This window comes from Numida meleagris, chromosome 5 (genome assembly GCF_002078875.1).
Source record: "Numida meleagris isolate 19003 breed g44 Domestic line chromosome 5, NumMel1.0, whole genome shotgun sequence".
In the NCBI taxonomy this organism is placed as follows: domain Eukaryota; kingdom Metazoa; phylum Chordata; class Aves; order Galliformes; family Numididae; genus Numida; species Numida meleagris.
In genome coordinates this window covers 62106195-62124273 of record NC_034413.1, presented here as the reverse complement: position 1 = coordinate 62124273, position 18079 = coordinate 62106195, and the positions used below count along the sequence as shown (strand labels likewise).

General features: G+C 41.6%; 1 protein-coding gene across 10 annotated transcripts in view; it reads right to left on the bottom strand.

Annotated features, from left to right (window-relative positions):
* Nucleotides 1–18079, bottom strand: part of KALRN (kalirin RhoGEF kinase) — a 459310-nt gene that overhangs the window by 109671 nt on the left and 331560 nt on the right. For all 10 annotated transcript variants that reach the window (XM_021400221.1, XM_021400222.1, XM_021400212.1 and 7 more), the window contains exons 27-33: nucleotides 17454–17543; nucleotides 14128–14220; nucleotides 13464–13575; nucleotides 12055–12245; nucleotides 11575–11676; nucleotides 10729–10871; nucleotides 9695–9797 (exon numbers count right to left, since the gene is read on the bottom strand). In XM_021400221.1, the coding sequence (XP_021255896.1) occupies nucleotides 9695–9797; nucleotides 10729–10871; nucleotides 11575–11676; nucleotides 12055–12245; nucleotides 13464–13575; nucleotides 14128–14220; nucleotides 17454–17543 (834 nt within the window). The remainder of the gene's footprint in view (nucleotides 1–9694; nucleotides 9798–10728; nucleotides 10872–11574; nucleotides 11677–12054; nucleotides 12246–13463; nucleotides 13576–14127; nucleotides 14221–17453; nucleotides 17544–18079) is intronic.

Here is an 18079-nt window from a genome sequence, read left to right as displayed (position 1 = left end):
AAATCAATAATTTATTTGAATTCTTCTATTTTAAAATATACTAAACTCACATTGGTGGCCTTTGAAAGAAATATAGGGATTTTGTAGCATTTCCTTCATATTTTGTTTCAGTTGCAGCAAACTAATTCACTTAAATATCCTCATTCTTCCCAGCAGGCATTAAAAGAGCAGGCATCATTTTTTTTGTTTGGTTTGGTAATAAAGATTTATTAATACGGAGCATGATTTATTTCCTGCCACCTAACTCCATAGCGTACACCTCAGCTAAGCATTTCAGCCACCAAGGTTGAACCACTAAGGGCAGAATTCTGCACCTTATTCCTGTGCCCTTAAAAATTATGGCCATCCTATCTCTCTAAACAGAACCGCGAGTTCTTCAGAAACACCCTGTGATGGAGAGATACCCCATGTGCAGTGAATTTGGAATGTCTGTTATATCTGCTAAGATGACCTTTAGCTGTGTGCCTTATGCCTATAAGGGGAATGTGTTCATCAGCACATTAGAATGAAATCTGATTTTCATGCTGCTGGAAATAATGGAATGGAGATATCAAGTGGGCAGCCACAGAAATTACCCTTAAATACTATACATGTTTTGAACTTTGGCATTCACAGCTGCATTGTTCTCAGCCTGAAGTGGCCACGTACACTTGTTTTATCTGAGTGAATTGACTTGTATCTCGAAATGTTAGTGATTAACTCATTTTCCACCAAAAGATGCATTAGATGGAAATGATCTGAGAAAAAGACTGAAAGCAGACTGAATGTTGGTCCTTGTCTCATAAAAGGAAAAATAAATCTATAAAAATCAAGAGCAAACTTTCTTTACGAAAGGGATAGCAAGGAGACAGATTTCTTTAGCAGGTTCCGTTGTGATAGGACATGGGGAAATGGTTTCAGACTAAAAGAGGGGAGATTTAGGTTGGATACAAAGAAGTTCTTTACAATAAGGGTGGTGAGACACTGGCACAGGTTGCCCAGAGAGGTGGTGGGTGCCCTGTCCCTGGAGACATTTAAGGTCAGACTACATGGGGTTCTGAGCACCTGATGGAGCTGTAGGTGTCCCTGTTCACTGAAGGGGGTTGGACCAGGTGGCCTTTGAAGGTCCCTTCCAACTCAAACGATTCTATGATAAATTAAAATTTACAAAAGAATGTGCTTTGTAAAAGAAGCGAAGCATACTTCGTTTGTCCTGGGTGTAACTCTCATTTATACATAGAATAAAATGCTAGAAAAAAAATCTTTGAAAAAAAATTCTCCAGACTGAACTTTCAGGATCTCAGTATCCGATCACCCAACTGAGTCTGAATTTATATCTGTCATTATTTAAAATTGCAAATTAAAAATATGGGGGAGGTGCAGTCACCGTTCATTCACCACTGGAATAGCCTTCTTTTGGGGACATAATTGTGACCAAGCATTTTTAGAGCAGAGGTCCCACTGAAGTGCAAGGGCACTTTCAGAAACACCAGCGAAGATATTTAAAATGCATGGCAAATTTCATGGATGCCTTTTATGAAGTTATTTCCTGGGAATACCAGCTAATGTGCAGTAAGATTTTTGTTCCCATAGACATTACAGTTGTTCCAAGTTTCCAGGTGTTCATTCATTTCTGTCCATGAAATGAAACTGCAAGCTGCTCCAGAGTCAGCAGGCTCTCCATTGGCAGCAACTCTCTGTAGGCAGCATTTTTTTCTTTTGTTTTCAAAGCGCATTAGAAATAATTACATTGAGATTAAAGCTTATTTAATACCATATAATTAAAAATCTGATGCTATTCGTCTCACTTGAAATGTCTTCTGAGGGGAGAAAGAAAGAATCCCCTGCAAAGCCTGTGCTTTATTCTTTCCTTTGTTTTGGCATTGCTGTATTTCCACAGCGATGAAGCTAAGGCTGATGAAACACTCAAATCTCTGGGAAATTTCTTGCTAATGTTCAGCTACTGGATTAAAAAATGGGGACTGAAATTCATCCGTTGCTATCGTTTCAGTTGGTTGTGGGGGGAGTTGTTGTACAGCCACTCAGTACAAAAAGAAATGGATGAGGCTCCACTGCGTGGTTTGGACTTTATCAAGATAAAGTTCCCTGAGCAAACCGTGAAGTTTGCACAAATTTCATGTCATGTTGTGAAAGGAGCTGTTCATGTTTTTCTTTGTTTTTCAAGAGAATCCATACACCTTTTCTAAGAAAACTCTTTGACACAAGACAGCCTGCCTTTAGAGCTCCGTCCACCCTCAGCTCCCCAAACACTTGCTGGCAACAACAGAAAACAAACGTCCCTACCCTCAGCAGCACTTGGAGCCCTGACAGGTCACTTCTCAGAGGTAAACCTCTTGATCATCTACTTGTTACATTTAGAAATGAGTGATGGAAAAGACAGATAACGCATAATTCAAGCTAGGATCAGACCTGGCTGAAAACCAAGGTTGGAAAGAATTACTTTTTCCCTTATTTTGAAATCTGGCTCTAATCCCAAATGCATTTTTTCAGAGTTCTCAGAGAAACCAAAAGGCCAAGGGCTCCAGGTCTGTTCTGGGAGGTCTGTGCTGTGGGCAGTGCCAGTGCTGATAGCTGTGCTAAGGGAGCTGGAGATCCTATGCTACATATGTCAGAAATCCATAAAAAAGAGCTGTTGACTGACTCCTTGTGCAGATGATGAGTGGGTAAACTCCTACAAAGCTGCAAGTGATTGGCACGCAGACAAAAAGGCAATGTGAGATCTATCACTCAAGTCCTCAAACCAGAGATTAAGTTATCCCAAAGCAGAGTTTAGGGCTGATCTTGTAGAGCAAGAATTCAGAGGCAGCTCCGAAAGCCTAAAGAAGAAACTAACACTGGAGAGATGTCAGCTCCTGGCTGAACAATTTATTTCCTTGATAAGACAAATGCTTTGCTCCTACATGACAACATCTTACAAAGAATTAACAGCTATAGCTGGTGAACACTCAGGAAGGCGAATTACAGTGCCAAATTACTTTATCTCAACACTTCCCTTGCTATCATGTTCTACCTTTTCCACAGGTGAGGGCAGCAAGAACTCAATGTGATAACAGCAGCAATGCTGGGCACTGTGAATGCAATAGAGTATACCCTCTGGGGCCATAACTCACTCCTCTTTTCTCCTTCATACCTTTGCAGGAAAAATTCACTTAGCAGTCAGCAGTCATTTTCTGTTACATTAATTTTACTTGTGGTACCGTGATTCATCAGCCACTATAATGGAGCAGCACTCCACACAATGCACTACTGAATACAGGAATGTCATTTTCCTGGATAGGATCACTGCAGAATAACCACTATACCTACAAAAGTGAGACCAAATCGATCCCTTCCTTTCCCCTTCAGAAACTCACAATTGCTAAATTGAACCCAATTTACTGAGAGTAAAATACGTAGTTCAGGGGAAAAAACCTCTGCAAGTCAATGCCCAGCCTTACCTGTCAGATAGCTCTGTATGTATCCCCTTTTATTGGGCTCCAGAAAAGGGGAATATTTCTAAAGAAATACTCCAAACGCTGTGTTTAAGTGACTATCTGCTTTACTACCCAACTCCATATTCCCATGACCATGCTTTCCCTTGGTGCTGTTACAGCCAGAATTTCCATTGCACCTTCCAACCTCCTTCCATCAACCATAGCTTACAGCAGCCATTAACCACTCTGACAGCGTGATGAGCCACTGGGGGGTCATTTGTATTCAGTCCCACTGCTCATGTTCTGTAAAGGCTCCAGTCCACAGTGATACTTCTTTGATCCAAGCTGTGCAGAGCAATTCTTACCCCTTGGGGTAGCCCCTCTGCTGCAGCAGGAAGGTGTCTCTTGCCCAGGAACCTGCTATGACTCAGTGCTGAACTGGTTGGTATTTTTAATCTGCTTGTTATGTCAGTTCCCTTGCTGAGAAACTAAGTAGAAATTAAATTGTCAGCTCAGTGAGAGTGCTCTTGTTAGCAGAATTAATTAATGTCTGCATTTGCCTTATGGTATTGTTTTAATTTCTCTGCTTCTTCAATTCCCTGTCTGAAAACGTCAATCTCTCTCATTTCTGTTCTACATCTGGATTTTCTCTATTTGACAAAATATTGTTTTATATTGGCATATTTTTTTTAGATGTGTTTTCCTTATGTTGCTGTTCTCGTTTCAAGACTTCAAGGGAATTTTTTTTAAAGGAGCACTATTATTTCACTATTTTGTGGCAAACATTTTCATTTATTTGAGATTAAACGAGAGAAGAAAGAATTTATAAACTTCCTACTCACCTTACCATATTCCACTTCTTCACAAGGTGCCTGGTTACAGAGGGATCTTTAGTTTTTCCACTTTAGTTTTAGGCACTTTCACAACTTAATTCTTAAATTAATTTATGCTAGGAAGTAACGATGGACCACTTCTTATTGCAAATGTTGAAAGTGGTAACTAATAAACCTAGTGATTTCCCTTATATTCTTCTTGTGAGGGACAGAACAGAAGAGGTTTCCTTCCATACTGAATGAGAGGGCATTTCTGTTTGGTATCTTATTTATTTTTAAGTCAACACACATTAACATGAGGAGTATTTCCTGGAACTGTTGCCTATTTAGGATGGCATGGTGGTTATGGGTTGGCTGTTGGACTAGAAGATCTTAGTGGTCTTTTCCACCCGTAATGATTTTATGACTCTGCGACTCTACGTTGGTGCACAGCCCTACAGAACTCAAGCACAAAGTGATCAGGAGCATCAAAGAAGAGTGTAGGGTATCAAGTTACCCCTCATAACTGTATGACTTAGAAAGGAAACTTCCAAGGAACTGAGAATTAATACCTCTACTGGCATGCATCGTGACTCTTAGAAATGATGGATTTTAAGAACAGAAGAGAGCCTGGGTACTCGGTGCCCCAACTTCCTTTGTAACAAACAAGCTAAAGTAGTACTTCCTGCATCTAATCCTAAATTCTGCTTAAGCAATGGTATCAAAGGGAAAAAGCTGTTTTGCCTTGATTTGAAGCCTTTAAAGAAAAGAGAATCCACTCGTAGATGACTTGTTCCAACAAGCCTTAATTCTAGAAGCTCCCCTTGTACTTACTGCCTCTAATCAGAAAAATGTTTGTTCTCAGTTTTTATATAATACCGCCAATGCAGAAGAGGTCAAGATCTCAGTCTCATGACTTCTGAAAGATGAACTGAGTCCAGTATCTAATGGAAGAGATAAAAGTAGATCGTGTATATTTATTTTTAGAGGGTAAAAACTTTTCAGTTCACATTTCAGTGCTTTTTTCTATATCCAAAAACAACAGGGAGAAACAAGAGCAGCTCTCCGCAGCGTACTGCAAAAGCTGACAAAGGAGCTATTAGAAGATGGACCAGTATCACCAGGAACAGCTGTTTTACAGCCTATAGATCAATGGGCTTAACAAATGAGGATGCCCTGCATGCTAACATTTTCTTTATGCAGTTCCCCACTGCTTTGAATCCAAATACAAAGATTGAAATCCTGTCTGCTGTGAGCTGAATAGGGCAAGGTTTTCTCCCAGAGGAATGGTTTTTAGACAGCACATTGAAGAGGGCTTACGGGATAGAACAAAAGCTGTCTGCTCTGCCTTTTGGAAGAAGATGAAGAAATTCTGCACAGGAGGTTCCCTAGAACCTGACATGGGTGCTCAATGGAAATTACACTTACTCTAATAGTATTTGTTACTCCTGACTTGTTTAACACCAAGTCTAGTCCATGAACCAACTTTTTCCCTCTATATAATACTTTCCCAAAGGAAAATCCAAATAATTCTTTTCCAAGCTAGGAGATATTTTAGGTTACAGATTGCATACAGACAAACTCATAATATTTTATATGTTCTCTCTTTCTTTCCTTTCACAAAGGTGCAGACCAACAGATCTGATGGTATTTAATGAAAACAAAATGTTAGGGCTCAGGGATAACTGCTTTATATATATACACATATAATTTGATAAAAATCCAAGAAAATCAAAGATATTAAGGACTAAGATCCAGATTTAAGAAGCTATTTACAGATTTAATTTTGAAAAAAACAGGAGTAATTTTTAATTATTATTTTGAATAGACGTGGGCATTTTCTTTTTAATTTGAAGAGTCTCATATAATCAACTGACCACTTCCTGCAGCCAGGAAAGCTGGAATATTTAAAGAATTGATAACAGCGCTAGGGTTAGGCACGTAGCTAATAATAATTTCCAAGAGGAGCCTGCAGCCATAGATTCTGCTGTGAATTACCTTCAATATAAAAAAAGCTGTTCTGCATTCTCATCTGTATCCTGTGTGGCATTTTGTTACAAATGTTATTTGCCTGCCAAAATTCTTAATCCAAACAGATAAATAAGCAATGCAGTGTGCTCTCAGATGCAATTCGTGATGGCATCCACAATGTGCATGACACATTCTACCCTGTAGAATTAGGACCCAGCTCTTCTGGCCCCCAGTCAAGTGCATCAAATGATCCCCTGGTAAATGTTGCAGCTGGTTTCAGCTGTCTTCCGAGAAAGCAAAATCCTTGCTGAATTTGCAGTAATGTTATCTCATTCCCACTTAACAACAAAAACCTCCTGCCTTGTTAAGAGTTTGAAATGCAAAGGGAAAGCTTTGCTCCGGGGCTGCACCTTGATGAGACAGGAGGCAGAAACCACTGCTCACAATCCAGGAGCTGGCTCTCAAATAGTTTGAAAGAAATACATGTGACTTGAGGCTCCAGGAGTGTTATTAAGCAGAAGTGGTACTTGAACTCAGGAATCTTTGAGATTTTTTTAGCTTTTTATTTAAAATATTGCTTGACATTCTCTTCTCTGAGCATCCAGCTCTCACTTTAGGTAATCCTCAGACATGAAAGCACAATTTACAGAAGTGAAAGAAGTGTCAGCTAAAGCTTTGGATTATTTTGCCTTCAGGGGGAACATCAATTCAGGTAAACATAAATTGTTAGATTTTGCTTCAGAATTGTTTCTGGCACTGAGTTAATACCTAGGTGCTCCTAGAGCAAGATTACTCTGCTCTCAGCCTGGAACACTTCTAGCCCTGCCAGGTTCTTTACCTGTGCTTGTCAATGAGGCTCTGAACAGCTGGGCCTTGTTAAAGGTAGGAAGGAGCTTTCTTCTGACTGCTCTGTATGCAGATCTCACTGAGGCACTCAGGCCAGTCACTCAGAGCCTGATTTAGAACTTCTGGGAATAACTCTGCTAACGACGCTGGAGTTCACGAGACAGGAAAACTCCTATTTGATGAACACTTTAGCTATCAGTGCTGTTATTAGTACCACACAGGTTAATTACAGTGTATGTTATGGACTTTGCCTTGTGCTATCAACTGTGCTAAGAAGCCTGAGCTAGCGAGCAAGAAATGGTGCAGTCCTCCAGCACTGGTATCTCAGTACCAATCTATACAAGAAGATAAATTTCCCCAACAAGATTCACTGAGTCCATCCTAGGAGTTAAACTCAACTACATGCTGAAGGAAGAAATCCCTTTTCAAAACTGGAGAGTAAAATAATCTGAAATGACAGTGTTCTAGTTCCGTGAAATGTCTATACCAGGAGTTCTGAGACCTGTTAATTCCTTGCACAGCTTTGGGATCAGCTAACACACTCTCCTCTTAGCAGATGCTAAGACGTGCTGAGGACCTCATGCAAGCAGCACAAAAACCAACATCTGTGTTGAGAGTGAAGGCAGGGTGCCTCCATGCCTTTTCAATGGGAAGTATGAACACAGCTCCATCTGTCATTAACTGGGGTAACACTGCATAGAAAAACTGAGAGAACTGTCAAGTGATGTGGAGAGTTTGCTTTCCTTGGAGCAAAGGCCTGGCAATGCAGTACTCTAGGGACTGAAATCTCCACAGCTTGCTGGCATGAGCATCTGTGACAGTATGAAAGCTGCTTTAGCAAGAGCTGCCTCTCTGTTGGAGGATGCTACACTAGTTGCTCAGATTCAACAAAGCACATACATTTCTATTTAAGCTTTAACTGTACACTAGAATTTGCTTCTATTCAGTAAATGTACACACAGGCACATGAATACAAATAGCCTTAAGTCTGTAAGTGAACCGATCCGTCTTAAAAAAAGTAAGATGACCCAACCCCTGGGCTAATTTAGCCTTTCCCAGTGGTAATAAGTTTTTGCCTGTGTGATTTGTTTCCCAATTTACCCTGCATGCCTTTGCCTTTCAGTTCAGACAAGATCACCATGTAGGAATTCCTACAACCCTTTCCAGTCTTGCATCCTGACAGCAGCTGTTGCCATGTTGGGCTGTTTTTCAAGGTACAGCCTGATTGTCCCTGGTGTTGCTGGCACTACAGATCTTGTCTGCAGCTACAGCACTCAGAGAGGAGTGACTTACCCAGACCTTGCCTGTCTACTGTAACTCATGCAACTGAGTCAATGGTCTTGAGGCAAACCAACAAATCTTGTGCCTAAAATTAAGCATGAGCTCAAGTACTCTTCTAAGTCAGGGCCTTTCTCAGGAATGATAAATGTGAAAAAGATGGAAAAGCGGTGTGAGTGCATGTGGATTAAAGACATAAGAAAGTATTTCTTCTGCATCAGACAAAGTATTTGCATGCATTATGGTATCCTTTGGAGTAATACTTTTCTAATGCAAGTTACTAGTCAAAAACGAAACAAAAAGAAGCAACAACATGGAAACATGCTTTTAAGACAAATAAGTTAAATACAACTGGTAATTTATTTGCAGTTAACTCAGTTAACTCCTATTAACTCCTCTGAGTTCAGCTTTCAAAATAGCCTCTGCACGGAAGAGTGTAAACTTTATAACCATAAACATGAATCGAGTTTGAGAAGATATCCTTCTACCCTGTGAAAGTGGCAGTATAATTAAAGCCCTGACAAACAGATAAATCCAAAATGATTCTGCAGAACTCATCCTTTTGCAAGCTCAATATAGTTTCAAAACAACACAGGAAGAGAATATGGATATTCTCTTACTGCATATGACAAACCTCATCATCATATTGGAAGTAAACTCTTACTAACAGCCCATTTACTCCAACTACCAACTGCTAATTCAGCTGAAGACCACAGCTGGAGGTATGAGGGTGACAAATTCAAGTCAGGCATCCTAATGGAGCTGAGAATCTGGACTTAGATCATCCGACAAATAAAACAGCAACCACATACATGCTGACAGAATGCAGCATTCCAACAGAATGTTGTGTGTCTTGGGGCCATCCATTTGTTCCACCATATGTCCACGAGGGATGGGATTCAAAATCAGCCTCTGGAAAGGGTAGGTCTCGCAGACTTTCAAGGTACCAGTCAGGATCCCAATTTTGCTGTATTAATTGGTGTGTAAGCACCTGTATTCCCTCCAACAAAGTAGTGATTATAGCTCAGAGGGTAAATGTGGAACATAATCATTTGCTGATTCAGAAGATGGATCCCCCAAGGCAAGTTTTACTAAGGAAGAAAAGGTTGCTCTGGGCTGTGTTTCTTCAGAGCCAATGCAATCACTGTGCATTAACCACAAAGAAACTGCAGCAACAAAGATGTTACTATGTAAAACAGCAGTATTGATGAGCATCTAGAAAGAGACTGGATTTTAATAGCCTGGCCTCAGGGAATAAAAATTTTGACTCACTCAGTAAAAGACAGGTTGACATATTAAGTCTTCTGTTCTGCTTTTCACTTACATGTTTTGGGAGACAATTAACTGCAGCATATTTTCACATTCCAGTCCTACCTTATCGCTGTCCACTGTATTCTGTGATGTCCTGGATGCAATGGAAATGGTGTCAGGTTGACTGCTGCCATCTCCTTGGCTGTCTGCGTCATCTACTCCATCTCTGCAAAAGACATAACAGGGAAACAACCGTGCTTACTTAATGCACCACCTTGGAATGTGCACAACTTTATAGGTGGATTTGAGAAGTGCCGAGTCAGTGCACCAGAGTAGGCTTTGTGCTAAAATTACCTCGCTGATACAGCCCATGTTGCTGTGTAACTCGTAATTTAAAATGATGCCACTCTCAGCCATAGGGCTGGGATTAGCATGTAATCACAACGTTTGTTGCTGGAAACAGGCTGGTGGTTCCCTGCATATTTACAGCACAGAAAATGCTGGTGTTCAGAAATAGCTCTGTAATGAGGGTGCCAGGCAGCATTTTTCCTTCAATTAGATTTCTGCCTTCACCAAAACCATGCAGCACAAGCCATGTGTGGCACAGATGGAAGGGGCATTTCTCTTGAATCTCACAGGAACCACCTTCTCAGGAATTTAATATTAAAAAAGAAGATATCCAAACAAATGTGAGTAATGACAGTGTAGAGCTCCAGCAGCCTAGGTTGGGATGTCCCTGGTGGCCTTGCTTGCTCCCTCTTCGGATAACTTCAGCAATACTACCACAAAGTAAGTGGTTGCATGATAACATTTGATGAAGAAGGGGAGATGCTCAAATTACAAATGGCTTTTGGGAACGCCATCTGTTAATACTCAAATCTAAAAAAGTAAGTTCTACTTTGGGAAAGAAACATAATCTTAGACTCTGAAGAATTTTTTATTGTTCATTTCTCTCCAATACTATAAAGTTATTTGTATGGATATCATGGAAAAGCTACTTTTGCTAAGACAACTTAGAACAAGCAAAGATGATGAAAAGTGCTTTTAACTATGGTCAGAAAATGCAAATGAATCCAGTAAAAAGCCCACAGACACTACACTGCTATTGGTTGACAAAGCTCTAGTGACTTCATGTTGTATGGAACGACTGAGGTTACCTTCTACTGTTATTTCTTTGCTTTGCTGGTGTCTTGGGGAGCTGAATAGGCTCTTTCAGAGCTCCTTTCAGATGGATAATCCTTTCTTGGATGACTTCTCGGATATTTTTGATCCATTCCTGTTTTGTTTCAATACTGGATGCCTAAAGTTCCACAAGGCAGAAAGACAGACAATTTATCACATCCCTAGCATGTCACCTCCTATGAAGAATACTGGTTGGCTGATGAAAATGCATGATTAACTGTTTCTCATCTCTGCTGTATTGCTTCAGCTGCTGGAATACCTAGGAACCCCCGGAGAACTGAGGGTATTTTACCAGACCTACTTGGCAAGCAACAGCAAAGCAGCTAAGCTCTGCATAAATATATTTAATGCTAGCAATACAGCATGCTCTGGGGAGGGGAAATAGGTTATCAGTGCACAGCTGGAATTTCCTCAGACTAAATAACTACAACATGAAATCTTTGTTAGAAACTCACTTGACCGAAATGGCTTTCAGCTCTGGAAGGCTGAGGAAATAATATTGGCTGTTGATATGCCCAGCAGCATAGGACTAAGAGAATTACACCTTCCAGTCCAACACCCTGAGATGTGCCTTGTGTTAGCATGCAGCTGCTCAACCTGGATTGCAAGAGATACTATTTTAGCAAGGCTGCACAACTGCACTGTCTTGATCCATACTGTGGCCTTAGAACCAAATTGTTCCTGGCACAGACTTGACTCCACTGACTGACATGGAAGCAGTGCAAGTGTGAGGAGGGGAGAAACTGACCTTCCACTTTCGGGATCCTGAGGCCTCACCTAGCATCTCTAAAGGCAAAGAAAACAAGTGAGAAAAGACTTACTTTCAGCACTGTTTTATTGTCGGAGGATGGTGTTCGTCCAGACCACAAGGCAAATTTACAGGGATCTCCTTCAACGTGTTCAGTCACTCCCAGTTCTGAGGTCTAGCGTGGAGGAAAGATAATGAGAGATTTCATACAGCTTAAGCCTCAAGAGTTGAGAAAACTTTACATTTATACGGACAAGCAGGGAATGCAGGTATGGATCAGAAGGTAGAAGACACAGAAAACCATCGGGGGTGGCAAGGAAGAGTGAGTGGTTTGACTGATTCTCCTTGCATTTCCCACCCACCCATCACATCTCCCTGTCCTAAACCCTTCCAAGCTCACTGCAAGTTTACCTTCCCACCAGTCCCAGGGCCACCCTCTTCAGGTGGCATGAACATCCCCACCCAACGTGGGGACACATACGCCATCCCCCAAACTCTACCTCTACCTACAAGAAACGCAACAACCACATTATTTCTCTGCAGCCACACCTACCAGTAACTTGTTCTTGTAAACATATTTTGTGTGTCCTGAAGAGTCTTTGATTTCTTTGCTAAACACCAAAGAGATTTCAAAGAGAAACAAATGCCTCTCACGGCCTTTCCGAATGAGAGATTTGGGATCCCACACTTGGAAGGAATCCTGAAGAATCAGCTCTCCCTGGACATCTAGATTCTCATCAAATCCTAAATAGAGCACACAAAACACACTGGTTAACAGTTCACAGAGTATTAATTCTTGGTGCCAGTAATGCCCAGAAACATCAGTAAAACAACACCTGCAGTAAAAGCGTCTTTATTTTTTTTATGCATATTCAGAGAAGGCATTTACAGGCATCTCCTGCCCAAGTGAAAGTATTTTTTTGCTTTTGTTTGTCCACTGCCACGGCATAATTATTTCACCAGAGGCTGTTTTTTTTACTATCATGTGGTGCTATTCATCTCAAGGGGACAGATTACTCAAGAGCTACACTGTAAAACCAGACTCCACAGTGAAAATCATCCTCACTGCATTCTTACCTACACTGGGTCGATTCACACCCAAGCAATTATAATCACCTGGACTTACTGTGCTGCTTAGGTACTGGAACCTTCCCCTTTTTTGTTTTAGTACTCTTCTCATCTCCTGCTTCTGACCCAAGCTAGGCAGCAAATGATGTTTCCTTGCCAAGAAAATGCTTGAGAGACAATAAAGCATCTCTATCTCAATTAAAATGTTCAAATTTCAGAAATACTCCACATATCAAAAAGTCAGTGAAAGACTTAACTTTTGGGCAACTCCATCTTTCTTTCCCTGCAATTTTGAAATAGTTTATGATAGAAAAAGAAAAACTTTATTTCTTTTTTTTTCCCCCCCCTCAAACTTTGGGCTGATTACACCAATATTTTGAAACACAAGATGTTTTGTCTCAGAAAACGAGAACTTTTTCTTCTGAAATTTTGAGATAGTATTTAGAAATCATAGAATCTTGAAGGTTGGAAAAGATCTCTAAGATCATCTAGTCCAACCATCAACCAACTAGCAATACTGTCCTCTAAATCATGTCCTCAGTGCCATATCTCTACAGTTCTTGAGCACGTCCAGGGATGGTGACTCCACCACCTCTCCAGGCAGATGGTTCCAGTGCAATGTTTTAATCATTATAATGTAATAATCATTACGGCCATAAGCAGCTAAATAAATCATTTCAGAAGGTATTTTTGTTTTAGTTATGTAGGATAATTTTCAGCAAGTAAATATATAGCATATGTTCATATACACGCATGTATGTGCAGAAGCTACCTGAAAAATGACGATCAGCCAACAGCATTGCTACTGTAAACTTGTGCTAACTTTCTAAACAAGGTACAAGAAGGCTTCATTCACTCCTAAGGCCCTTTTCTGCCCCAGGCACCCATCTGTACCTTCCAGCATGCTGACGTGCATTGCATCATTGGCCTTCTTGGGGACACTGAGCATCACTTCCAGACCATCCTTGAGTTCTCCTTTGCCTTCCTCACAGCAGGTAAGCAGTTCCTAAGAAGCAATGCAGAACACCTGTAAGAAAACTGACCAACATGCTGGCTTTATCTCAGATCATGTTTTTTGGTATGTAGACTGCAATGTTGCAACCGTGTCACCAGCAGTGACAGAAGAAAGCTGGACTGCACCAAAACCCACTGTGCATGCTTGCAGACAGCAGGGATCAAATGGGAATGACTAGGAAGCAAGACAGCATGAGGTACTCTCAAATGGGAGTGCACTCAGAGGGTTTCTGGGCAGTTATTCAGCTGGGAGCATGCCTCTGGTTGTACACTGCAGGCTGCACTGCACCCACGGTAGGTGAGCTCCATCTGGAAGGAGGTCCTGAGGAGCAGCCCAGAGGGGTGAGGACTGAGGGCACGCTTATGCCATCCCAGGAGCTCTGGTTGTGCAGTGCAGGCTTGTTGAGGCACTCTCAAGGCTGTGGTAAGCCTGTCATTGCAGTAACCTGGTATGAGGCACAGAGTTGTCAACGCATTGGAAGTTTACTCATTTGCAACTGTGAGCTGCTCTGCATGACCTGATTTGGGCAGCTCACTAAGGTACCTTCAGGAGGAGTTGGTATTTTGTGATCCTCTGGACAGGCTTGATTAAATAAGAAGAGATAGAGTTGGCCAGACCATGCCTTTGCTGAATTTCCTAGAAGAGATAAAAACAGCAGTCAATGATGGAAAACTGTTAACTCCTGGTGAGACAGAACCACCCATAACTTCAGCTTTGTATCTCTGCATTTCTCTGTGTAGCTTTCTAACTCTCTTCCAGTTCACATGCAAATAGCAGTGTGGCTCCAGAGAGGTTGGCAACAAGCTGTAGTGTCCCCGAAGGCCATTAAAACTGCAGGAGCTCTCTGCAAGTTGAGCTGAGGCTATGCTGAGCAAGATACACAGGCTTTAATTTATATATGACTTATATGTCATGTCAATTGGTTTGTCTTCGCTATGAGGGCTGAAAGCAGAGTTATAACGTTCAATTAAAACAAAGAGACATTAATTTAAACTGCACAAGTTGGGTGCAATTTAGCTGTCTAAACATAAGCATCTAGTGCCATCCGAGAGCCCTGGGGTAGCTAAAATATCCACATGGGAGCAGCAGGGCTGACAGTGCTGACAGACCTATGGTGCTCTGAGGTGGCAGCTGGGGCCAGGAGAGATCCTTGTGAAACCTCTCATAGCACTGAATGTATTTCTGAATCTCAGCCAAAATGTCTGTTTTGATCACTGTGACGTGCTCGTGAACTTCTGGAGACATTGATACCCAGTGAGGTCCAGCAAAGGGCCCAGCTGCTTCCCTCCACCTGGTTCCACTTAGAGCTCCTGAAAATCTCACGAGATGCTATTGCACACATTTAGCTATCTAAAGGATGCTCTTATCAGTGGTGCTCCACATGGGCAGGTTCTGTACTGAAGCAGAACAGGCTGGGATTCCCTGCCCTCTGCCAGGCTCTGGGCATGCTTCCCCTCCTCCTGATACTATGGGAAAAGATGGGACTTATCTGCAGCTAGAAGGGAAATTTTACGTTGGAAAGGGAAAAGGTTACGTAGGATGAAGGGGGAAGAGCTGCTAAGGAATTTCTTTCTTTATATAGTCTGATTTTCTGTTGAGTATGAAGAAAGTTACTCTTTTTCAAGCTCTACTGTTTATGTGCTGGGGTGCAAAGATAGTCACTTTTTCACAAAATTGCTCTCTGAGCAGCAGGGCATGCTCCCAGCAGCAAGATGCCTCCCCTTTGGGGAGTGCAGACACCTCCCACACACCTCTAAGTGACACGAAGCATAGAGATACCTGAACTAGCTTTGAAGCAGACTTCCCACAGAGCTCTGCACCCTCTACTTTTCTCTGCTTCACAATTAAAGCAAGCTTAGCTCATTCAGCTCACCATTAGACACAGCTTTAGTCATTATTTGGGTTGAAAAGCATCCCAGGGACTTGGGAGAAATTACGGTGTGTAACAGGTACCATGTGCTGGCAGTTCTGTCCTGCACTCAGCTGAACTACAGTGCAGGATCAATACACAGTCTTGTATGCAGTGATAGCTGCCCAGACAAATAGCAAAAACACTCTCTGCATAGGGCAGCATGGGACCTTACAGAGGCCCTTGGATGGACATACCATAATGACTGCTGGATTTACCATCAAATGGCGACCAAGTACCCAAATTTTGTATCACATATCTCAAGTCTAGTGCAGTTATCAAAGAGATAGCCATCTTTATCTGAGAATAAAGCTACAGAATAAACTAGGCAAGTTCTCAGAACATCCCAGCTCCAAGAGTGCTGTTGCTAATTCTCTTTGCAGTTTCAAATGAGACACATCACTTATCTTTGCTCCTTCCCCTAATGAGCTAATCCTTGTGATGAGCCCTGAAGCCAAACATTTTCCATGGACTTAAAGAGTTCAATCAGACTGCTGGGACTGCTTAATTTCATTTCATACGTGCCTTTATATGATGGTTTAAGCAATCCAGGGGGATTTCTGAGTAGACTTCCTGCTAAGCAGTATTATTCTAGGTAACTCTACCTCTCTTCATCAGCGTGTTCTGGGAAATTCCATGTTTGGAAAAAAAAACAACCAGACATTTCCTCTCTATTCCTCGGCCCAGACTGTCCCCTATCCTGCCTCTTGACCACCGCCACTCTCAGGTGAAGATCAGAAGGATCTGCCATTACTTTGCATGGCCTTAGTCACTCCGTCTGAGAGCCAAGAGGAGTTTTTGGCAATAACCTGCTTTCCCTTTTCACACAGGCACTCCAGGGCAGCCCAGCACAGTTCCCACCAGTGAAAGGAAAACGTCTCCTCTTGCAAAACAGCAGATGCTAACAATGAATACTCACTATTAAGCAACATCAGGAAGGTTTCTAGCCCATACATAGAGCATGAATGGAAAATCTTAGAAGAAACACCTGTATACCCATAAGGATGCTCACCCCTCCATCTCTTCTCCACCAGTACAAACCATTCAACAGGCTCAAGCGCCACCTCCTGGAAAATCCATCTCGGTTCAATTCTACTTAAATCGGTAACACGGCAAAAAAAAAAAACAACAAAAAACAAAACAAAAAAAACCCCACAAAGCAAAAGAAACATGAGTTCATCACTTCTCTACTGGCTCACGTGAGCTCTCTCGGTGTTTAATTGAAACACTCTGATCACTTGCACAGACTAAACCCAGAGGAGCTGATTCATGGCAGCTGCTAACCACATTACAGGTTGGATCCTGCTGAGAGGTTACATCTGTAATAGGATTTTCAGTGCTTTAGAAGAAAGACATGAGGTGTTTCTTCCTTTTTTTTTTTTCCTTCATAAAAACAATTACCTAAAGCTATAAGCAAACAGATAAGCAAGGCAAAATGGAGGAGGCTCCAAAAATCAGTCTATAAAACCAGGCTGGAGGCTTCAAATGTTTATCACCAGGTATAGCACTTGTAAGTGAGACAGTCTAATTGCAAGCAGTGGATTCCTTTACCAGCACGACGAAGCAAACATTTTCTAAAGTGGGTAAGATTTGTGGAACTGGCTGACAGGATCTTGTTTTGGATTTCTGGTCATAAAATATAATGGGATTTGCTTTTCATTTCACCACTATACTCGGAAGCAGAGAGTATACCTAAACCAGATCTTTAGAACTGATTTGGTCTGAAAAATGCATGAAAACTCCCATAAGAATGCTGGTCCCCACTAAAAGTGCCTTGCCACATTGATGAGGATCACACATCACACTACAGCCCATCAGTTTTCACAGCATGTCGTATCTGCAGCAGAATGGAAAACCCAAATGCCAAGGCACTAAAAGTAATCTGTTGCTCAGATGTAAAGAAAAGGTGTGTTTCAGCTGTGGTATATGTTGCAGAAGGAAAATGGCAATAGCTGCTTACATCAAAGAAAGTCCCTGCATGTTCCAGGATGAGCTGGCTGGAGTCAGGCTTGTTTTTGCAGTAGGTGACATACATCTGAAATTTATCTGCCTGTGAAAACAAACATCAAGGGAAAAGCAAGATAAGGTATTTTTCTGCTCTCATAGTCTCTCATTAAGGCTCTCCAGGACAAATACAAGTGATTAAACCCCCACCTCTAAAGCAAAGTGAGAATTATGAATTAAGACTTAGCAGCAGTTCATATCTTACCTGAGCAGTTCTAAGGGAATGAGGTGCACCACATAACAGCTATAGGAAGCTTTTTTTTTTTTTTTTTTTAACACTTGTAACCAAAGGAAGCCTAAAACTTTAATCCAGCTGAAAAATCATTTTTAAGAGCTCCGATGAGGTTACACAGATTGTATCCAAAGGTCAGAAGGTCTCAAATCCCAGCCATGAAATGTTGGCTCTATCACCTACTTGCAGATAAAGCATGCGTGGAAACCCTGAGCAAGAGACTTGCCCAGCTCAAGCTGGCTGTAGCCAACATTTCTGACTTCAGACTCTTAGATCTGTGATGCCTGGCTCAAACTTGCCTTTCCTACCTGGGTTCAGACTTTAATGGCTCAAACTTTATGCTGTGCTAA